The sequence below is a fragment of the Ictidomys tridecemlineatus genome, chromosome 15 (assembly GCF_052094955.1).
Source record: "Ictidomys tridecemlineatus isolate mIctTri1 chromosome 15, mIctTri1.hap1, whole genome shotgun sequence".
Taxonomy (NCBI): Eukaryota; Metazoa; Chordata; class Mammalia; order Rodentia; family Sciuridae; genus Ictidomys; species Ictidomys tridecemlineatus.
Window position 1 is genome coordinate 16,868,452 of NC_135491.1, and position 24,482 is coordinate 16,892,933.

The 24,482-nt window shown below is 38.0% G+C and overlaps 1 protein-coding gene across 5 annotated transcripts; it reads right to left on the reverse strand.

Annotated features, from left to right (window-relative positions):
- Positions 1-4,516: 4,516 nt before the first annotated feature.
- Positions 4,517-24,235, reverse strand: LOC110597236 (uncharacterized). Of its 5 annotated transcripts, none has more exons than XM_078033198.1 (4): positions 24,097-24,234; positions 18,356-18,397; positions 16,724-16,812; positions 4,517-7,430 (listed from the first exon to the last, which is right to left on the reverse strand). In XM_078033198.1, the coding sequence occupies exon 4, from the start codon at positions 6,774-6,776 to the stop codon at positions 5,898-5,900; it is 879 nt and encodes a 292-aa protein (XP_077889324.1). In that variant the 5' UTR covers positions 6,777-7,430; positions 16,724-16,812; positions 18,356-18,397; positions 24,097-24,234; the 3' UTR covers positions 4,517-5,897. The 5 variants fall into 5 exon arrangements, with proteins under 5 accessions (XP_077889324.1, XP_077889323.1, XP_077889321.1 ...); XM_078033197.1 differs by having other exon boundaries at positions 16,724-16,815; XM_078033195.1 differs by lacking the exon at positions 18,356-18,397 and having other exon boundaries at positions 16,724-16,815; positions 24,097-24,235.
- Positions 24,236-24,482: the final 247 nt, after the last annotated feature.

A 24,482-nucleotide genomic window follows, 5' to 3' on the forward strand; every position in this document is an offset into this window, starting at 1 on the left:
CACATCATTTCCAGAACACACAATCTGTACCCATTCCTCACCGTTACACTGCTACAGTCAACATTGACAATGATCACAAGTACATAAGTTCTCTCAGTCTTAACTCCAAGATCCATGAAAACACCATCACACAGGATCCTCCAACACCCACCCATTTCACAGTTAAAAGTCCTCCATTGATGAACAATTGGTAAACACCACTCGTGGTCACCCAATAGTAGCACTACACAGCCACAAATTCACCATTTTATATTCCAGGGACACTGAAATGACAACACCCTCCTTTCCACGACAACTGGTTAACAGCTAAATTCCTACCCAATCCACACAACACTCAAAAAGTCTCCAAGTTTCACAAAAGCACTACTATCACACTATAATAGTCAATGTAAATTCCCGATGCACAAAACGAAGATCGCTATATCTCCACTCCCCTTTACCACCAAAGCAAATGGGCAGCACAAGGAATCACAATCACATTCCCACAGTTGGATCATCACACTCACAACCTGGACAATACAGACGACCTTCTCCACATATACAGAGTGAATAGCATAGGCAAGAGACACAGTCACTTAAACCCGTGCACATAGTTGCAAACGGCCAAAAGTAATCCTCCTGGCACAATCACAACGCAACATAGACAACTAGTGGCGAGCATGCACACAGTTGTCGCCCTGCGCTGGCTCTGTCACCTGAAGCCCGGGAGATTACCGCCTCAGCCGGGTGCTCATTTCCTTCTTGCCTCTCCCGGTCTGTTCAGTTGGGTTCTCTCAGCGAACCCCTCCAGACCCAAACTGCACGTGGGGAACTACCACCGTGGATGGGGTATTTCCGAAGTCGCGAGGTCGCAGCCTGCCCAGATTCTCGGGGGCGAAGGTACTGAGGCTGAGAACAGCCTTGGGGACAGAGGAATCCCGGACAGCGACATGGTGGGTCGTAGGTCCAGACCAAGCAACCCGAGGTAGTCTCATCTGATGTACCTAAGGGACCCTGAGGTCACTGACACCACGGATACCCGAAGCATGACTTCCGGCGTTTAGTAGCATTGAGACAAGGAGGATTCTGGGAAACGTAGTTCAAGACTGGCCACCCACGCACAAGAGTGGCCAAGCTTGACTGTAGAATGCATGACCCAAACCCCTTGCCCTGGAACTGTTGGCCAGCCCTGGATGGTTATCCGTAACTGATGGGTGAAAAAACAGATTCCGGAGTAAGAAGAGGCAGACACAATCTGTGGGCCAGCTTTTATCCTTCCTAAGGAATTCCATCCCCATCTTTTTAGGCAGTGAAGATTCAAAAGTAGAAGAAACGACTCTAAGTCAGTCTTGAATTGCCTTTGTTCCTGGTAGAGTGTATGTTTGAATTTGTCAATTTCTCCTTGTGATTCTCAGTTTTTTGCTTAATGAATATCCCCAGGCTATATATTATTCAGGAACAGATAACATTTAAATCATGATATGCTCCTGGTGTTACTGTCTAGGGACGCTGGGTTAGTTGCCTAAGTTCAGCAAAGAATTGAAGAACAGGATACAGAGATAGTAAGGAAGAAGTAGGTGTATTGCAAAAATGAGAGATTTCTTGGAAAAGGGGCCCCAGAGCTGGGAACTCGGTGTTTTGACCTCTTCTATTGTCTCTGGAATTTGGCTCCTCCCCAGTCCATACACTACTCTTTATTGATTGGTGCCCCGTGTCTAGGAGTCTGTTTTTTCAAAATAGAGCCGCTGCTTAGTAGCACAAGTACAGAAGTGTGTGTCTGGTTTGCCGCTTGTGTCCAGGAGCACTTTCGTCAAACAGGAAGTTGAGTTCATCAGAAGATCCTCTCCAAGTTCCTTTGTTCTGGACGCGCCCCCGACCTCCTTACTTGCCATCTTGCCCTGGCTGCACAAGCCCTTCTGTATCTCTCACTGGTGAACTGAAATTTTACGTCTCTAAATGAATTTAGCCCCTAATTTTAAACATTTGCCTTACAGTCTATTTTAAGTTGAGCCCATTTACATTTAAATTAGTAAAATCTAATTTTTAAAATATTTTTTAGTTGTAGTTGGACACATACCTTTATTTCACTTATTTTTTGTGTGGTGCTGAAGATCAAACCCAGGTCCTTGCACATGCTAGGCAAGGGCTCTACCACTGAGCCACAACCCCAGCCCCCAATCTAATTTTTTCCTATTATTCAATTTTGCATTTTTTGGTGTTTTTTTTTCTGGCTATTTTATATTTATTTTTTAGTTGTAGTTGGACACAATATCCCACTCATTCATTTACATATTATGTGGTGCTAAAGATCAAACTAAGGGCCCAGCACTAGCTAGGCCAGCACTAGCTAGGCCAGCACTCTACCGCTGAGAGACAACCCCAATCCCCTTATTCCTATTACAATAGCTGCCTCCCCATCTTTTCCTTAATGTCTGCCTTGTCCCCTCACACCAGGTTCTGAGAATTAAGCTCAGAAGTGCTCTGCCTTTGAGCTACATCCACAGTCCTTTTTATTTTTATTAATACAGGGTTGCTTAACCACTGAGCCACATCTCCAGGCCCATTCCCTCTTTTTGGGAAACAGGGTCTCTGAGGCTGGCCACCAAGACTGTGTTTTGATATTATGTACATTTTGTATGAAATGATCAGGCAAGTATTTGCCAGCAAGATAATTTCTTGGGGCAGGGGTTGTGGGTCAGTGTTTACATACCATGTGTGAGGCACTGGGTTTGATCCTCAGAACCACATTTTTTAAAAAAAAATAAGATTTCTCACTTATCTGCTACACTGAAGTAGACATGACACGACTTGCTTTAATGTTAACAATTGCACAATGTAAATGTGAATAGAATTTTTTTGTGGGGGAGCGGATACTAGGATGGAACCCTGGGCTTTACCACTGAGCTACATCCCCAGCCCTTTTTTAAGCAGGGTCTAAATTGCTGTTGGAGGCCTAGACCTCGATATCCTCCAACCTCAGGCTTCCGTTCCTCTTCAGGGTCAGACTTTCCCCACCCATGCCGGAGTATCCCATGTGCCCCAGCCAGGCTCACAATTTTGGGTGCATTTGAATTCCAATCATACCTGACCAAGCACATACTGTCAGGTCCAAGACCATAGCCAACCAAGCATAACTGGATAAATAGGGGGATTAAACGCCATGTACCACTACACCCAGTTAATTTTTTTCTAGATATAAAATGGGTATGGTTGGATGTGTACTACACATCTGTACTAAAGATAAAATGACTACATTGGATCCTTTCAAAGTATGGTCCCTAGTACAACAGCATTAGAATCCCTTGGGGATTTGTTAAAATCACAAATCTTTAGTTCCCATCACCAAATTAACTGAATCAGAAACTGGAAGTAGAGCACAGCTACAATCCCACTAGATGACTGTAAGGTGCACTGACATTAAGGAACCATTTAATAAAAATAATATGGGGAGAAGCCAGTCCTGGTAGCTCATCCCTGTAATCCCAGTGGCTCCAGAGGCTGAAACAGGAGAACTGCAAGTTCAAAGCCAGCCTCAGCGAGGTGCTAAGCAACTGAGTGAGACCCTGTCTCTAAATAAGATACCAAATAGGGCTGGGGATGTGGCTCAGTGGTCGAGTACTCCTGAATTTAATCCCTGGTACCCACCCCCCCAAAAAAAAAATCCTGGGCAGGAGAGACTCTTGTGCCAAACAGGACATTGTATCATCATTGCTTTGCATGACTAAATCATTGTCTATGCCATTATCAGTGGTTAGCTACCAAATTCCAGAAACAAGTTTCTCATAAAATAGCTTCTTTCTTAAATCTGAAAAAATAGAGAACACCTTAAAATGTGGAATACATATATAGGGAAAGCAGAGAAAAAGGGCATGAGACTTTGTATTACAAAGGACAAGAATTACCTACTTATGCAATTCATGATCATTCCCCAAAATAGAATAATAAGATACACATTAATGCAGTCACATTAACTGAATTTGACTTTCCAAGGTTAAAGTCAATCTCAAATGGCTCTTTGTTGACATTCACTGAAAAAAGAAAAGAAAAATCGGTAACATTCTATATCAAGTTACACTGTTGAGGAAGGATGCAACTTTAAAAAAAAAAATCTTCAGGACAAATAGGTAACAGAATTCTGTCCATGGTCTGAGCGGGCCAAGTTTCTTATCCCAACCCATCTTCTCCCCACATATGAAAAGAAACAAAAAGATGTGTCTGTCAATGAAGTGGAAGAATGAAAACAGTCTGCAGGTTAAGACTAAAATGTTGGCATCTAAAACCGGAAGATGTGTAAATTCAGAAGTTGAATGGTTTTCTTTTAAAAAATGAAAATGATCAAAAACTTTTAATGCATGATCCCCAAAGTAATTTAAATGACAAGAAAACTGACACTCCAAAATTAATCAATCTGAAAAAGAACAACCTATCCATGTATCCTTATTTAATAAATTCTTAAATCCTCCTGATCTCAAGTGGTATGCTGCAAAATGTTAGAAAAATGAGACATTATACAGTATAACACATTAAAATAAACAGATTTGTAGTATGCTGTCATTTTAATTTTAATAAAATAGATAATTTCATATTACAGAGAGAGCAAGTCCATCCACTCATTGTTGATAAAATTTTAGAAATATTTTCTATAAAAAGTTTAGTATTTGATTGGGAATTAGTCCATTATAACATAACTTCTACAGGTACAGAGTTCCCATCCTCACTCCCATTCTTATTAACTTTGAGAAATTTTAAAAATACAGAAAAGTACAAAAAATAAGACAAGATATCCATATACCACAATCCAGAATTAGCCAGTATCTTCATATATTTACTTGCAGTCTTCAAGAGAAATGGATGTTTTATATAAAAAGCTGAAGCCCCCTCCCCACCCTACCTCCCATACTTATTCCCTACCCCTCTCACTCTTCACAGGCTACCACTATCAAAAGTTTAGCCTGTATTTCTCCATTTCAAAAACGTTAACATACACGTATGTATTCATTACCAATATATAGTACTAAATAAATTTCATTAAGTTTTTATTCAAATTTACAGTGTCACTATATGTATCATCCTGCAACTTCTTTTTCCCCCTCAATGCAATTTTTTTTAGATCCTTCTGTTAATAACATGTGGTTCTCACAGTTGCATTTTGCAGATGTATAGTGTCACATCATAAGAACTTCTTTTTGTTCCTGATGAACAATTAAGTTGTTTCCAATATTTGGCTACAAATCAAGCCACAGTAAATTTCCTGGTACCTCCTGAGCATATACACTCACAAGTAAAACTGCTAAATATTTTTAAATTTGTTAAGAAGAAGGAAAGTTTCCCTACTCCAAAGGTCACAGCCACTTTAGTGCATGGCTTTTGTATCTTTCAGTCTTCAATTCCCATGAATTTTGCTTGTGTGTTCATGGTCTATTTCTTTCCCCTTCAGAGAACAAATTACTTCCAAATAATTTTTAAAAATAGTCCCATATTTTCTCTTCTGATGGATTTCTTTAATATTGCAAATTCTACTAAATGCATAGGTCTCTTTCTGAAATCTCTTTCCCTCTGCTGAAGCAATACCAGAGTTTTATTACTTATAGATGATCATACCATCTGTTTTTGTCTCTTCTTTTCTAATACAACTTATTACACAAGTGAAGACCTTCACATCTATATTGATGGAGTAACAGGCCTGTTTTCTGTTCCAATTTTAATGGAAATGTCTATTGTTTTAGCTTTACCTTTACCATTGACTATGGAGTATTTTTTTATTGGCAGTCTGTTTATCATACAAATGTCTTCCTCTTCAATATGGATTTTCAGTGTCCTCAAAGTTGTTCCCTTCATTTGTGGTACACTGCATCAGAATGACTTTATGATATATAAATTTTTGATGTGTTCCCATCTTGAAGATATTCATAGGATTTTTAATGAGTATGAATTTTCTGATGTCTAATATGGTGTGATTTCTGGCTGAAAGCTTTCCCACATTCACTGCATTGGTAAGGTTTCTTACCTGTATGTATTCTCAAATGCAGAGCTAGGGTTGAGAATTGAGAGAAAGCTTTTCCACATTCATTACATCCGTAAGGTTTCTCACCTGTATGGCTTCTTACATGCACAGTGAGAGATGAACTCTGAGAGAAGGCTTTTCCACATACATTGCATTCATAAGGTTTATCACCTGAATGAATTCTCACATGCACAATAAGTGATGTTCGTTGAGAGAAGGCTTTTCCACATTCATTACATTCATAGGGTTTCTCTCCAGTGTGAATGTTTTGATGCTTTATGAGGTACTTCTTCTGGCCAAAAGCTGTTCCACACTCATTACATTTAAAGGGTTTCTCTCCAATATGAATTTTCTCATGCTCAGTAAGATTTGATTTCCCACTAAAGGTTTTCCCACACTCCTTACATATAAAGGGCTTCTCTCCTGTGTGAGTTCTCTGGTGTCTGATAAGGTTGGACTTCTGAATGAAAGCTTTCCCACAATCTTTGCACTCAAAAGGTTTCTCTCCAGTGTGGATTTTCTGATGGGTAAGGAGGTTTTCTTTCTGGCTGAAGGATTTTCCACAATCGTTACACTCAAAAAGCTTCTCTCCAGTATGAGTATTCTGATGTTTAATGACATACTGCTTTTGGCTAAAGGCCTTCCCACATTCATTACATTCAAAAGGTTTCTCTCTATTATGAAAAAGCTCATGCTCAGTAAGATTGGATTTGTGGCTGAAGACTTTCCCACATACCTTACAGGCAAAGGGGCTTTCCCCACTATAAATTCTCTGCTGACTGAGGTGTGACATCTGAATGGAAGCTTTCCCACATTCACAAGGTTTCTCTCCAGTATGAATTTCTTGATACACGAGGATTTACTTTTGACTGAAGATATTTCCACATTTCTTACATTTAGAAGGCTTCTCTGTATGACCTCTCAAATGCAGAGGAATGGATAAGATTTGTGAGAAAATTTTATCATCTAGCTAAAGGCTTTTCAATACTCTTTAGAAGCACAAGGTTTCCCTTCAGCATGACTTCTATATTCAAAGAAATGTGATATGTGGGTAAAAGTTTTCCCACATTCAGTAAACTCATAAGGTTTTCCTCCAGTATGAATGCTCTGTTATCAGATGCTATATCACACTGTTTATACTGAAGGCATTTCACACTGCTTTACACTTATAGGGGAATATTACCATAAAAAATAAGCAGTGGTAGAGAACATCCAGCTAGTAAAATTGGAGACTCAACTACATACCTTCCCTCATAGTTACGTCTAAACGGTTTCAATCTAATACTTCAAAAATGTTTCCTTAAAGAAATGAGGTTGAGCAAACAAAGGATTTTTCCAATTTTCTTATATCCACATCCTTTTTTCCTCAGTCTGTAGTTTGATGAACACAACTTGCCTCCCAAGTCTTGTTGCTTCTCTATCTGTTCATCATCTTCTCAGGCTTTTTCTAAAATGGAGTAAAGAATGATAATTTAGAGGAGTTAATATATAAAATGCTCAGAATCATAGGTGGTGCATGGTGAGCATTCATAAATATTACCTTTATATTACCATCACTATTATTTGTGAATGTTCCCATTACCAGCAATAAAATACCAAATTATGCTTTTTGCTGGTAGGCCATCTCCCAGAAGGAAGAAATCCATACGAACAACGTCTCTAATTAAATTTTCAGAAGAGAACCATTAGAGGGGGCATGTGAGTAAAAGCCAAACTTGTGGGTTCACAAAACTTAGACCACTCTTGAAAAAACATTGCCATTCCCAAATTCAGCAAAAAGCCTAACAATGATGAACTGCCAAACAGATAAAAAGATGACCATATAAAAATGAGAAAGCTGTGGTTACTTGACTAGCTCAGTCCACATACCATAAGACTTAAAAGAGATGTTTAAGAAAGGGAAAAGATCACACAACTGGTCCCTACCAAAACCAGATTAAAATAACAAGGAACATGGCGATGGGGTTGTGGCTAATCGGCAGAGCACTTGCCTCACACGTTTGAGTACTGGGTTCGATCCTTAGCACCACATAAAAATAAATATACAGAATAAAGGTATTGTGTCCAACTACAACTAAAAACAATTGTATTAAAAAGAAAAATAACAAGAACAATGGTACAAACTCGTAAGAAAAAGCATATGTAGGAGACATAGGACACAACAGCCATAATTTTTCAACAATGAAAGATTTTTCAATGCACAACAAAATGTTATCTGTGGGGGGTTGGGGATATAACTTGGCTGGTAGAGAGCTTGCCTGATGTATACAAATCCCCAGCACCACAAAAAAAAAAGAAACAAAAAAATACATTATTTGAGGAAGCTCATATAATATAAAGATCCTGTATACCAGGACGACAATGTTAATCAAAAGCTGATTTTTATTACAAAATATCAAAAAAACTCAGTGTGGGAGACCAACCTTACATGTGACTGAGACATACTCCCCAGCTGGGTGCTGAGGCCCTCAGTCACAGAAATGTGGCAGAGCTTTCCCCACCCTTCTTGGGTTCGAATGTCAGTGTCTCGTGTTCGGGTGTGTCTTGCTACAGCCCCATGGGTGAAGCTATGCTCACCTGTTCCTTTGTAATATAACCCCTTGCCCTGTTTAGGATAGAATCTTCCATGGAAGTGCCTCGTGTGTAATATCCCCTTCTTACTGTGCCCTTAGCCTACCCAGGTATCAGTCAACCTACTGACAGTGGACATAATGAAGATAGACTCAGCCCCCTGAAAACTGACCCCTTATCTCATTTGAATAGCTTCTTCTCAATAAAAGGGGTCAGCATGTACTCTCGCTCTTTCTGTGGACCCTACCCTTAAGGTCAGAGGAGCCATCACAGCGATCCCAAAGAAAAAGGTATTTGTGTCTTTTCTGTGGTTATTTCATGCAGCCCAATTAGCCCAGTTTAACTGGAGTGACCCCTGAGCCTTTTAGTCATGAGAACAGAAACCCAGCAAATCAGGAAATGAAGAGACACAAATATCTCATAAAAAGGAATAAAGGATAGTAGCCAAATAAAAGAAAATATGATTGCCAGCAATTTGGGAGGCTTAGGAGAGAGAAAATTGAGGCACAATTTCAAGACCAGCCTTGGCAACTTAGGAAGACCCTCAACAACTTAGTGAAACCCTGTCTGAAAATAATAAATAAAAGGACTGAAGCTTAATGGTAGTACATCCTTGAATTTAAACTCCTGTACTACCACAGGGGTGGGGGTGGGGGGTGGGGGGTGGATAGTATGACATTTGGACTTGTAGTCATCCAGTCAAAACAGACAAGGACTAACCTCTTCATATCAAGTTGACTAATTCTTTGTATAAATTTAATCAAATAAGCTGCATCCTCAAGGGCACCCGGCAAATCAATACTCTTTTTTACCCCTGGTACGGGGATTGAACTCCATGGCCTTGTGAATGCTAGGCAAACATCCTACCATAAAGCTATAATGAGATGATGGGCAGAGCCACTATATTGAAACCACTAGGGTTAAACCTATATGTAATATGGCAAGACTTTCAGCACCACATTACATATAGATTTGACATTATTCAGCAGCGGAAGTCAAAACAATGTTGGCACTAAGGTATGCATACATACCTATGAGCAAGATATTAGAGGATCTTTCTCTGAAGAAACAAAAAGGCCCATGATAAACATTAAACTAACCCAGAAACAAAAGCACTTATGATCCCCTTTTAGTGAATCACTGGTAAATATGACTGCCATAAGTATTTTACACACATTTGAATAAACCCTGCCAAAACATAAGAAAACATAAAAATAAGAAAAGAAAAAAACAGCTTGGAGGAAATACAAGCAAGACACAACAACGAAACACAAATACCAATCACAGAGAGTTATAGGAAAATATTTCACTAATGAAACAATAACAAGGTTTTCTAAGAAATAAGCATTAAGAAAAAGTTCCCTTGTGGGGCTGCGGCTGTAGCTCAGTTGTCGAGTGCTTGCCTAACAAGTGTAAGGCACTTGGTTTGATCCTCAGCATCACATAAAAATAATTAAATAGCCACGTGCAGTGCCTCATGCCTATAATTCCAGCAGCTTGGGAGGCTGAGGCAGAAGGATTTTGAGTTCAAAGCCAGCCTCAGCAACAGTGAGGCACTTAACAACTCAGTGAGACCTTGTCTCTAAATAAAACATAAAAATAGGACTAAAGATGTTGCTCAGTGGTTAGTACCCTGGGTTTAATACCCAGTACCAAAAAAAAAAAAAGAAAGAAAGAAAGAAATTAAGAAAGGGAGAAACAAGGATGAGGTAGACTAGGTAGAAACTGTGTTACCATTTACCAAGAACAGGGTCTCCTTACTCCAAAAGAATTGCATGACCTCCCTCTTAACACTTTCAGCCATGGTTAGGTAGGTATAGGTACCTTGTTTGTCAAACATCATCACAAGTAGCAAAAGTAGTAAAAGCTTTAAGGTCAAATTCAGAGGGTAACCAAGGAGATAATATCTTAGTAAAAATCATCTCAAAAAAAAATGAAAAAAAAAACTGTTTAGAAGAACTATTCAAAGAACAAAAAAAATCTCCTCAAACTTTTCTTCTTTCTTTTTTTAAGTGGTGCTGGGGATTGAACCCATGGCCTTGTGCAGGCCAGGCAAGCACTCTATCAATTGAGCTATGTCCCCAGTCCAAACTTCAATTTCTTTAGGATGAAAACTCAAAATCCTTTCTTAAAGCTTTCTGAAATATAAAATATATTATAATCACCATACTGTGCAAAAGCACACCAGAGCATCTTACGCCTATAAATTTATTCAAAACTGGATTTTATACAATAGTACAAAATAAATTTTTTATAGTTTCAAATCCTACATTGTCAGACAATCTCAGAAAAGGAAAAAACAAAACAAAACAAAAAAAACCTTGTCAAGCATGGTTACAGTACCAAAGAATACTCATCACTACTTGAAAAGGCTATTAAAATACTTCTCCCCTTTCTAACTATATAGAAAAATTAGGGCTATGTAAAGCCTGATTTTGAGGGCATATTTCTATCAGAACATTTCACAACAGTTAATATGAGAATCCAGCCATCTTGTATTAAACCAGACAAAGATATTTACAAATATGTAAAACAATTCCCTTTTCTTACTACATTTTTTTGTTTTGGAAAATTACTATTTATTTATTTGTTTGTTAATGTTGTGCTGAGAACCGAACTCAGCGATTCACACATGCAAGGCAAGCGCTCTTACCACTGAGCTACAACCCCAGCCCAGAAAATTACTGTTTTAATTAAGAAATGTTTAGTTACCTATAATCATTTTATTTTTTTTAAATATTTTTTTAGTTGTAAGTGCACACAATATATTTATTTTATTTGTTCATTGTTTTTAATGTGATGCTGGGAATTGAACCCCGTGCCTCATGAGTGCTAGGCAAGCACTCTACCACTGAGCCACAACTCCAGCCCATTTTTTTTTAAAGTAAATTAATATTTTTAAGTATCTCAATTGTATTTTTTATACTTTTTAGTTGTAGGTGGACATAATACCTTTATTTACTTATATTTATGTGATGCTGAGGATTGAACTTACTGCCTCACATGTCCTAAGCAAGTTCTCTACCACTGAGCCCCTCAATTGTATTTTTTTAAGATAAATATCACCATATAAACCAAATATTTTAGAGGTACTCAATTTTTTAAAAATATAAGTGATTGCTAATGGGTATAGCATTTTTGTGGTGCTGAAAACACTGTAGAATCAGATAGCTTTTTGTATCCTTACTATGTGCATGGCACAAGTATAGGCTCTAGAGAAACTATACTGATTAAAACTGAAAAAACTTCTGCCCTCAAGTTTACATTCTAGTGGAAAAGAAATGATTTGCTAACAAGTTACTAAATGCTATGGAAAACAGTTAGGGAAGGAGTCGAGTTTCAATCTTATGTAAGGTTACATCTGAGAAAGCAAAAAGTCCATCAAGACCTGAAAGAGATTTATTGATTGACTGACTGATTATTTATTTTAGTGCTGGAGATTGACCCAGGGCCTTATGTATGTGAGGCAAGCTCTCTACCAACTGAGCCATATCCCCAGCCTCAAGATATGGATAGCCAGAAGAAATAAATTCTCAGCTTTCATAGGCCCTAAAGAAGATCAAGAGTGGTAAATATATAAATAGTAAGTCACAATTTTCCATATCTCGTTCTTCATATCCTTCTTAGCCTAGGATCTCTCCTATCTTTTAACCTTTGTAGAATCCTCCTGGAAGGAGTTCCAAGAACATACTCTTAAATGACCTAATTTTATCTTTTAAAATCCTTTCTCTCAACTAATAACAATCATATTCACTTTTCTAAAAGTAAGTATTTTATATAAAATACATACATACTGCCCTGCCCACCCCCACTCCACCTTACCCCCACCCCAGCGCTAAGAATCAAGCCAGGGGGCTGGGGTTGTAGCTCAGTGGTAGAGTGCTCACCTAGCATGTGCAAGGCCCTGGGTTCGATCCTCAGCACCACATAAAAATAAATAAAGGCATTGTGTCCAACTATACCTAACAAATTGTTGGGGACCGCGAAACAAGTCAAGATGGTGCCTGGCAGTTTGCCAGGAGGAGTGGTTTGTGAGGCAACGCCACAGAGCCATTAAGATGGTGGGGATTCCTTATTGGCTGACTGCTGTATCCAGATGATGCTAACTGAGTCAAACTGTGTGTAATCAGTTAGGTATATATACCGCTGTTGTTCTGTAATAAAGCAGTTCCCGCTTCAACCTTCAAGTTGCTTGTCACCTCCCGGTTATTTTGCCCAGCCGGACTGCGGCAACAAATAAATAAATAAATAAAAAGAATCAAGCCAGGACCTTGACCATATCAGGAAAGTACTCCACCACTAACATACATACATCCCCAGCAGATGAAACTTTTTTTTAAATACAAATTTATATATTGCAAAGTCCTTTAACATCCTAACTATAACTTTAAAGGCTAGATAGTATCAATGGCTTTGCTCTTTTTCTTTTGGCACATCTGACAGTATACATTTTAAAAATACTAAGGGAAATATCAGGGGAAAATGATGGTGAGGGGGTAACCATTTAAAAAGGCAACAATCAAATCTCTTAACTAACCCTGAAATTTAAAAAAAACAAAAACAAAAAACCTATAAAAGATATTTTGGAGACAACTGAGAAACTTGAACTAGATAATCTATAATATCAGAGCATTATGGTTAGTCTTTTAAGGTGTGGCAATGGTATTTTGGTTATATGGGGGATTTCATTATTTTTAGAAAAGATATAGTTAATTTTTTAGGAGTGAAATGTCAGGACATTTTGGTACACAAAAAAGATATAGACACACATAAAAACAAGAAAACATTAATTACTCAATGCATGGTGGGTATATAAGATTACTGCAATACTCTTAAAAACTGTCCATTTAAAAAAATAATAATTAATTAAGAAGCACTCTTCCACAACAATAATTCATAGACTAAGAGCACCACATGTGTACTCAAAACTGCCAACAGGAAAAATAAAACACAAGCATTCTCTTCAACAGTTTATAATATAATAAAGACTGTAGATATCCAAATATAAATAAAATATCCTGAAGACTTTTAAATTTCTCTAGAAAACACCAGATAGGATGGACAATCAATGGGCTGATCAAAAAAAGATGAAATTAGTAGGACCATTTTAATGACAACTTAATTCAAATTTAGGGATGGTACAGCGCTGGCCAGCACGTGTGATCCTCAACACCACATAAAAACAAATGAATAAAATAAAGGTACCATGTCCACTTGTAACTAAAAGCATATTTTTTTAAAGTTTAAATTTTTATTTGGGGGGAGGGTGTAACTGGGGATTTAATTCAGGGGCATTCCACCACTGACATCCCCAGCCCTATTTTGTATTTTATTTAGAGACAGGGTCTCATTGAGTTGCTTAGCGCCTCACCATTGCTGAGGCTGGCTTTGAACTCACAATCCTCCCGTCTCAGCCTTCTGAGCTGCTGGGATTACAGTGTGCAACACAAAAAAGTTTAAATGATAAGCAGTACCTACATAAGTAGAAAATTTCATAATCAAAGGTCAAGATTCAAAGAATTTTACAGAGAAAGAAATGTTCATATTCATAATCATTTGGTCTATGTTCTCTTGAGTACAGTGAAGTATACCTTTTTAAAGACCTCAATGATCTTAAGAAATAATCCAGGCATAATATGAAACTGGTCTGAGATGATCTCTGGATCTGAAAATAATGGAATAAAATTTCTAATTTGGGTAGAGTACTAATCTTCCCTTATCCTCAGGGAATACATTTCCAGACTTCCAGTGCATGCCTGAAGCCACGAATAGAACCAAAATCTATAATATGTTGTGTTTTTCCTTTAATTTACAAAATTATTCAGTGAGAGTAACAACAAAAATAGAAAAATTATAACAATATACTATATTCAAAGTTATGTAAATATAAACTCTCCCTCTCATTCTCTACTGTCACAGGCTGAACTGTGTATGCAGTATGGATACACTGAATAAACAGAGGTTCACATTCTAGGACAATGTGAGACTTCACCCAATTACTTAGAATGGCAATTTTCTTAAGAACTGCTTATTTCTGGAATTTTTCATTAACATTTTCAGAACACTATGGGTATCTGAAATCATGGTAAATAAAAATTAAGGATTTCACTGATACTATGAGAATAAAATCTGATACTTGTCTATCCAATTAACAGGTAAGATGATGGCAGGCAAGACAAAAAGCTGTAAGTATCCAAAAATAATTTGTAAAGGGTCGGAAGAAAGGAACAAGCCAGGATTCTGGAAGCCACCTCCATAAGAGAATGATTTATGATAAAGAAAGACAAAAGTAGGGGCTGGGGTTGTGACTCAGCGGTAGAGCGCTTGCCTACATGTGCGAAGCCCTGGGTTCGATCCTCAGCACCACATAAAAATAAAGGTATTCTGTCCAACTATAACTAAAAAATACATATTAAAAAAAAAAAGGAAAAAATGAGACAACTATGATAAGCAACATCACAGGTACCAAAGCACCAATCAAATAGAAATAACAGAATTCCAAGAGGGGTGATTCCAAAATAATAAACAGACCTCATACCTATTAGTAACTAATACCTATTAATCAATACTTGTTAAATACATAAATTTATCATGTTGGTAGAAATGTACATTGGTTACTTCTCTTTTGAGAACAATGTGCATATTTCAATCAAACCTAACTTTTACTAAATTTTTACTTTTACTACATTTTACTTACATTTTTTACCTACTCTTTAGTAAAAGAGATGCAGTTTTGTCTGCATATCTCTGCAAATCAATATAAATAAGCATGCATTCTGGTATCTTCAATAGCATAAGTCTGAAAATAGCCTACACAGCCATTAATAAGAGACAGGTTAAATACATTATGTATTGATGAAGAATTCTAAGGAAAAAAATACTGCACACAATAAAATATGTAACACCACTTATATGAAAAGGAAAAATGAGAGCTTATGTGTGTTTGTGGCAGAGGTATATAACATATGCTGGTTTTTCATAGACTCCCTCAAAGAGGAATATGTGTGTCTCTTTGAAAAGAAACACCGCAGGAGGAGTGAGTCAGAGAAGCAGGAGGGAATTTTGTGTTTTTTTTTTTTTTGCTATGTACCTTGACATTCGAAAATGTTTACACCTTTGTCAAAAAGACAACAGAAAAAAGCCCAAATGATTTAATCAAAGTTTTACTGGCCCTGAAAGTATTCATCAATAAAGATGGGAGGGGGATTTTCACAAAGCAAAAACTCAGATACCCACATGAGCGCGCGCACACGCACAAACACACACACACACACATTAGTAGACAAGCGCACACGCACAAACACAAGCGCACACGCACAAACACACACACACACACACACACACACACACACAGTAGTAGACAGGCACCAATAATTTCTAAGTTGGCAACATATGAAAGAGGTATATGGAAGTGAAGTGAGAAAAGTGGAGAAGTGTACTGATTATGACAAGGGAGATGCTTAAAAGATAACATGAAGTAAGACTACAGATATAAAATATAATTCTGAAGCACTTAATCACTGAAAGAATGAGACAAGGAATAAAAAGGAACATGAACACTAGATGATACGCAAAGACATATGACCTATAAAGAATTATGAAACTGGATATGACACTGAAGGAAAACAACCAAAACAGAGGCAGTAAAAATGAAGTATTGGGCTGGGGATGTGGCTCAAGCGGTAGCGCGCTCGCCTGGCATGCGTGCGGCCTGGGTTCGATCCTCAGCACCACATACAAACAAAGATGTTGTGTCCGCCGAGAACTAAAAAATAAATAGTAAAAAAATTCTCTCTCGCTCTCTCACTCTCTCTTTAAAAAAAAAAAAACGAAGTATTAAGTGTTGACAACAGAACAAAGACGAGAGAGAGGGGTATGTGGCCCTGAGGCAGGGGGATCATGAGTTCAAAGCCAGCCTCAGCAACAGGAAGGCACTAAGCAACTCAGCTGAGACCCTGTCTCTAAATAAAATACAAAAAAAAAAAAAAAAAAAAAAACAGCTAGGGATGTGGCTCAGTGGTTGAGTGCCCCTGAATTCAAAACCCAGTACCCACCCCCCAACAAAAAAGAAAAAAAAAAACAAAAAAACACTTATGACTGAAAATATCCCTCAGGAACCTACAGATAAGAAAATGTCTTCAAAAGCACTTCAGCCTGTCATTCCCTCACCTGACAAGACTTCTTTTCCACTTTTTCCCCACCATCCAGTGGATCTTCTTGCTTCAGTGGAGGATCATATAGTTTGGTCTCTTTATCACCTGCTTTCAAGGGAAATCACAGGATTAGAATGTTAATGATGAGGCCAAAGCACCATCCTAGAACTCAGGAGAAGCCCTGGGGATTCAGGGTCTATAGCCTTCTGAAGGATGAGGAAAATGTAGTTTGCAGAGATACACAAGGAAGCAGCCCTGTGAAACAGAACAAAGTAATGACTTTTTGGCTTGGTCGACTAGAGAACACAAGTATGTGCATAGGAAATAAACATTTTGAATCCTAATCTCAAAGTCATACTAAGTAATTTGAAGTCTCCACACATACAGAAAGGAAGAATTAGCTTTCAGAATTTTAGTCACATAGGAAAACTGTTCATTTATTCGCATGACTGACTGCTATTGTTCTCTAGCACCACATTCCAACCCAGGTTCCTAAATAGATTTTCACTATGGCCCTTATTCCTGCAAGAATTCAATACTCATTATCTTTGTCTACTGAAACTAAGCCACATGAGTACAATGTGTAAGCAGTTGTTCTAATAGTATTCACGAATCAAAAGTCAATAGTTTTCCTGGAGTTTTAATATTTACTTCTTCATACTGTATCAGAAATGTCCTACAAATGTTTATCCATTTGTTCAAAAAACATTTTCCTTTTACTTTCTTGGTATCAGGGATTGAACCCAGGGTGCTTAACCACTGTATCACATCCCCAGCCCCCCACCCTTTTTTTTAAAGAGTGAGAGAGAGAGAGAGAGAATTTTTTAATATTTATTTTTTACTTCTCAGCAGACACAATATCTTTGTTTGTATGTGGTGCTGAGGATCGAACCCAGGCCGCACACATGCCAGGCGAGCGGGCTATCGCTTGAGCCACATCCCCAGCCCCCTTTTTGTTTTTTAAACTCTAGATGGATAATATATAAAATCCATATAAACTACAGCACTATAAAGAATCTGAAAACAGGGCTTGGATTGTGGCTCAGTGGTAGAGCGCTTGCCTAGTACATGTGAGGCCCTGGGTTCACACCGTATAAAAATAAAATACAGACTAGTATTAGTAATGAAAAGACAGATAAATCTACAAAAACTTTTTTTTTGCATAGTTTAAAAATGAAAATCTCTGTGAACAAATGAAAAAACATACAAAAAAAACTTATCAAAACACAAAATGAAAAACTTAGGTGGAAAAACCTTCAAACTTATTTCACATAGGGCTACTTTATGTGTACAGTTTCTAGAAGACATTCCTTAAAAAAGTTGGGGAGTGGCTGGGGTTGTGGCTCAGTGGTAGAGCACTCGCCTAGCCATGTGCAAGGCCCTGGGTTCCATCCTCAGCACCACATAAAAGTAAATAAATAAAATAAAGGTATTGTGTCAACTTACACTAAAGAAAAATATTTTTTTAAAAAAATTGGGGGAAAGGGTACAAACAGACAATTATGAAAAGATACCCAACACCTCACTTGTAATTAAATCTCATTTATGTCTTTGGCAAAATATCAAATATTCAACACTAAAGTCTGACGCTGAGGTTCCAGGGGGAAAGACGCTAATGCACACTGTTGGTGTGGATATAAATACTTACCACTGGGCAACTCCTCTTGAAGAAATCAAGAGAGAGTCCTGCCTAAATACAAAATGACACATATTACTCATTACTTCATTGTTAGTAAGAGCAAAAGATCAGAAAGCCAAATGTTCAACATGGGATTAACTGAATCAACTGTTACAACCACACTATGATATCTTACTCACACCATAGTTAAGAAGGGGAAGGAGATAATAAGAAAGAACATCTTGCCCCAGATGGTGGCCCACACCAGTAATTTCAGCTACTGAGAAGGCTGAGGCAAGAGAACTGCAAGTTTGAGACCATCCCAGGCAACTTAGGGCGACACCTGTCCTAAAATTAAAAAATAAAATAAAAAGGGGGCAGGAATATAACTCAGTGGTAGAGTACCCGTCTTCAATCTCCAGTACTAGGGGGGTTGGGAAGGGGGATGGACATCTTCAGGGTATAATTATTTTTTATTTTTAGTTGTAGATGGACACAATACATTTATTTATTTATTTGGTGCTGAGAATTGAACCCAGTGCCTCACATGTGCAGTCAAGTACTCTACCACCAAGCCACAACCTAGCCCCAGAACTTTTAAGTGGAAAAAGTGAGGTATAAAGAGGTGACGATGGTATGCTACCCTATATGTAAAGAGAGTGGGGAATCGGAGATAGGAATAAATGTGACCAAACAACAACAAAAAAATCCACTTGAAGGGTGAAAAAGAAACAAACAACAAAAAAGTCAATAAACTGTACTTACATGAGACAAAGAAGAATGTGATTAGAAGAGCAGAATATTTCTGTGAGATGTATTTTTGCTGAATCACAGAAAAGTATTATTTTTTTAAGTAATCAAATTCTTTTAAAAAGCAGTCTCAACTTGAAAACAAATGGAAACAAATGAAATTAACTGTATATTAATTTAGTTATATAACTCCTCAGAGAAAGAATTGATTTCAAATGGCTTTAGAACAAAGAAGTTTTGAACTATATATCTCTTAAGAGATACACTGAAAGAACCAAAAAAAAAAAAAAGCCATGATTCAGTATGTTTATGATTACTGTCAATACTGTTATTTTGAAGTCATTCTCTTCATTCCTCAGTAGTAGGTATTTATAACTGCTTCAAATTTTAAATTTCAAAATACAATTAGGATCTAAGATAACAGAAAAAAATACTATGCCATTTAAGCTTAATTAGAAATATTAATATGGACTCATGATTTAAAATGGCCTTGAGCGGCTGGGGATGCAACTTAGTGATAGAGCAACTGCTAAGCAGGCCCTGGCTTCCATCTCCAGCACCAAAAACAAATAAATGGGGCTGGGGATGTGGCTCAAGCGGCAGCGCGCTCCTCTGGCATGCGTGCGGCCCGGGTTCGATCCTCAGCACCACATACCAACAAAGATGTTGTGTCCGCCGAGAGCTAAAAAATAAAGATTAAAAATTCTCTCTCTCTCTCTCCTCTCTCACTCTCTCTTTAAAAAAAAACACAACTGATCAGGTACACTAGAATAGTTTGAAAATCATAACCTAGAGTTTATTTTTAAAGATATACTATAATCCTAGTGTCTGGGTCTGAGGCAGAAGGATCACAAGTTCAAGGACAGATTCAGCAATTTAGCGAGACACTGTCTCAAAGTAAAAAATAAAGATAAAAAGGCCTAAAAATCTCAGTAGCAAAGCACTCCAGAACCCAACCAAAAAAAAAAAAAAAGGGCAGTAAAAGATATATCCTGGACTGTAAAGTCAAAAAATGCTATACACATCATTAAATACCTTAAATTTTTTTAAAACATATTTTCTATACATATATAAAATACTCTAATCACTCATCTACTTCTTTTCTCAAAAGAACTCTAAAAACATAACATTTATTTCAAAGTGACCATAGGTGGTATAACTGTTACCCAATTGAAGTTTTTTTTATATAAGTATCCTATATATAGAATGATAGGATATAATGGGTCAAAATCATGTTTAGGGCAGGTATAGCCACTGGTAGAGCACTACCTAGAATGTGTGAGGTCCTAGGTTCAATATCCAGCTCTGCAAATAATAATACTGCTTAAAAAAGAAAAACCCATGAAAAATTTGAGGTAACAAATAAATATAAAGAGTAGAAAAAATACTGTAAAATCACTTTACAAGCTCTACAGAAATTACTGACTCAGCCAAGGATCACTTACTGTTGCTAAAATCATCACAGTTAAATGATTTATCAAAGTAAAACCACAGACAAACATCTGATCATAAAGGGAAAAGTATAGTCAACAATGGTGGACCAGCCACAATAGTACACCTCTCCTGATACAATGCTATATGAAGTATTCAAGATCAACTCCTAGCCGGGTGCAGCGCATGCCAGTCATCCAGCGGTCTGGGAGTATGAGAAGGAGGATTGAAAGTTCAACACTAGACTCAGCAATGGCAGGAGGCACTTAGCAACTCAGCAAGACCCTGTCTTTAAAAATAAAATAGGGCTGGGGAAGTGGCTCAGTGGTTGAGTGCCCCCTGAGTTCAATCACGGGAGGGAGGGAGGGAGGGAAGAAGGGAAAGAGAGAAAAAGAGAGGAAGGAAGGAAGGAAGGAAGGAAGGAAGGAAGGAAGGAGGGAGGGAGGGAGGGGAAGGAAAGGAAAGGGAAAGAAAAAGGGGAAAGAAAAAGGGAAAAGAAAAAGGAAGAAGGAAAGGAAAGGAATAAGAAAGAGAAAGAAACAAAGGGAGGGAGGGAAAAGATCAGCTCCTGTGTATTATGGCCAAAAATGAACCACCATTAGAATTTTCTAAAAATACCAGAAATTCAGGATTACAAACATGAAGGTAACACTTATTGATCAAAGAAGTTTCATGAAGGAGGTAGATGAACTTCTAAAGATGAGCACTTGAACACAATTCTCATTTTTTCATTCCAACTAAGAGGAAATGCCCCAAAACAACAACAAAAAAGGTAAAAATTCTAAGATACAGAAGTTAGAAAATTGCATTTATATATCCCATTCTTTCAGAAATTTCTACCATAAACAGTGCAAATGGTTATACTATTTTTGAGAAAGTTCCTATATTTTCCTGCAGACAACAAATAATAATAGCACTAGTGCTAGAAATGTAACTCAGTGGCAGAGTGCATGCCTTGTATGGGCAAAACCATAGTTTAACCCCCATAACCACATATGCGCGCTCACACACACACACACACACAAAAAAAAAAATCAGTAAATACTATTATTAAATTAAATCTATTCTTAGAATTTTATATATATCAACTTTTTGACTTGCAAAACCACTGTGAATCAGGTTCTTCTGTCTCTATATTACCAGATAAGAAACTGAGTCTTCCACTATTGTCATGTATGCAAGAAATCGATAAAAATTAAAAAAATAGGTAAATATTAAAAAAAGGAAACTGAATCGTAAGGTCTAAGTACCTGCCAAAGTCACTGAGGTACAAAGTGGCAGAGGGAGGAGTTAACACAGGAAATCTGATGTCCTTTTTAAATTTTTTTTAGTTGTAGATGGACAAAATACCTTTATTTTGCTTATTTATTTTTATGTGGTGCTAAGGATCAAACCCAGGGCCTCACGCTTGTGAGGCAAGTATTCTACCACTTATATCTGCACAACCCCAACCCTTTCTAGTTTTTCTTATGTGGTGCTGGGGATCAAACTCAGTGCCTTATGCATGCCAGGTAAGTGCTCTACCACTGAGCCACTACCCCAGTCCTCTGATGTCCTCCTTTAAAAAGCCCTTAAAATGTATTCTACATTACACAGTTTTATAAAAGAAGCAAAGAGGTACTGTTGCCTTCGCATTATTTATTATAGTACCCCTACACACAACACAAATAGAACTTCTTAGGTTTGTTTTTGGTATTGGGAATTGAACCCAGGGGAGCTTTACCACTGAGCTCCATCCCATCCATTCTATTTTTTATTTTTGAGATGGTCTCACTAAATTGCTGAGTCCAAATTGGTGAGGCTGGCCTTGAACTTGCAATCCTACTGCCTCAACATCCCAAATCACTGGGATGACAGGCATGTTAACACCACGCCCAGCTCTTTTTTAAAAATGGAAATTTTTTACTGTATTTTTACTGCAAATAAAGCACACTCTACATTCTATACTTTTTCACTTAACTAATTTTGTAATTTCAGTGTAAATATAGAGAAAGCTTCCTCCCCATTGTTTTGTACAGCTGCATGTTTTGTTGTATAATCTCCTACCTGGTAGTAGTTATTGTAAACATTGCCAAACGGTCCTTCATAGGCTGTACTCATGCCAATACCATTTTAATTTCTGAATGTTTCTTTCTTCCTCCTCCCCACTTTTTTTTTTTTTTAATTGGTGTTATTTTCCCTTTTTTGAAGTCCTGGGGCTGGAACCCAGGGATTCAGGCAAGTGCTCTGCCACTGAGCCAAAAAATCAGCCTTGAAACTGTTTAAAGTGCTAGGGCTGAATCCCACCTCCCACACCTTCAGATTTTCAGTGGCCTATTGTTGCTTGTCTGTTTTTCCAAATGAAGTATAAAATCAGCTTAACGCAGTTGAACAAGCCTGTCAATACTTTCGTTAGTATTACAGGACATTAATAAACTTACTGTGTGGTGCTGGGGACTGAATGCAGAGGGCTTTGCACATGCTAGGCATACACTCTACCCTATGCCTCCACACTACTTTAGGTAACGTAGTATTTCTATTTTGTTCACATCTTACGTAACACCCCTTAGTAGCATTTTAAAGTTATTTTCTAATAATTTGAACATTTCTTATATTTTTTAGTGTTTTAATTTGTTGCTATTGTAAAATACTCACATTTTCTTCAATTATATCTCTATTCATTTGGAAATCTTAATTTGGTACCAAATTATTAACTCGTATCATATAAAGTTACACTAAAGACGATTGCGGATAAAGTCTATTAAAAACATCTTAAGGGATGAGATCTAGTCCCCTAAAAGCGCTAGCGCTAGCCTAGCGTGAACAGACCCTGGGTTTCATCACCAGCACCGCAAAAAGTAATAATAATTACCAGCCAGAAGTTGTTTTTCTTCATTATGGCACAAAATTTACACATCGTACGAGCATCTCAACTACTGAGTTTTCATCAAAGAGGATAACTGTACTTTATCTACAACCTGACTTCCTTTTGCTGAGCTTTTTGCCCACTTCTACCCAAAGTGAAACGATAGTCTAGGAATTTGCCTAGCAGTCACATTAAAATACCCTAAAGATGAGGGGATTTGGAAATCTGAAACCAGAACCCCGTAACAACGATAAAAAAATTATTTTGAAATACTGTTTTAAAAATATTTAGTAAGCCAGGGTACTATCCAATCGAAAATAAATGTTTTATATAAAAATCGTTTTAAAATTATTCACTAATACCCCCCCAACCCTCAAGTAAAATAGGTGTTCCAGGAAGATGGCAACGTTATCGTCATCAGCACTTTCGACACGGGAAGTTCGGCTTAGACGTTACACCTCAATGCTGGTCTCCACATGTACTCCTCAGGCGCAATCACACACAATTCCGCACCAGTTCCACATTCACTCAACGATTCCAAACAACGGGACAAACTTTGCGGTCAAACTCAGGGTCACACACGCTCGAACCCTCCTCAGAGGGCCCCACCTCCGCTCACACGTAGGCCAGAAGCTCTTAAACCCACTCCCCAATCCCGCGCCGCGGCCCTAACGATTGGGAATCCTACCCTTCAACCTCCCCAGCCCGACCGACCCAAAACGCCCAGATCCCACCTCCTACTTACACGCCACGTGGACCAAGAGACCGTCCTGACCCGCGGACAAAGACCAAAATGTCCACTCGGTGGCCCGCGCCTGCGCACTCCGAGAGAGAGTGAGCACTCCCAGAAGTCTTCGCGACTCCGCCCGGAGTATGCGCGAACCAGGCCCAGGCTGTGCGATTACCTTGTATTACCAGCAACGCCGCTTTTCCGGTCTTGGACTACATTTCCCTTAAGGCATTGCTGGTCGATTCTCTATCTTTCTGTCCCCATCCCCCACACAACCTTGACAGCGTCCTCCTGTGAATTTGGGGTTCTTGAGGTGAGTGGTCCTTTTTTGGATTCAGATGAACTCAAACCTGCTGGGATGTCTGGAGTGGAAACTCTCTCCTTAATGCCTCCACAGTGCA

Excerpts from the sequence above, each read along its gene's own strand:
- LOC110597236 (XM_078033195.1), bottom strand. The coding sequence starts at position 6,776 with ATGTCACACCTCAGTCAGCAGAGAATTTATAGTGGGGAAAGCCCCTTT.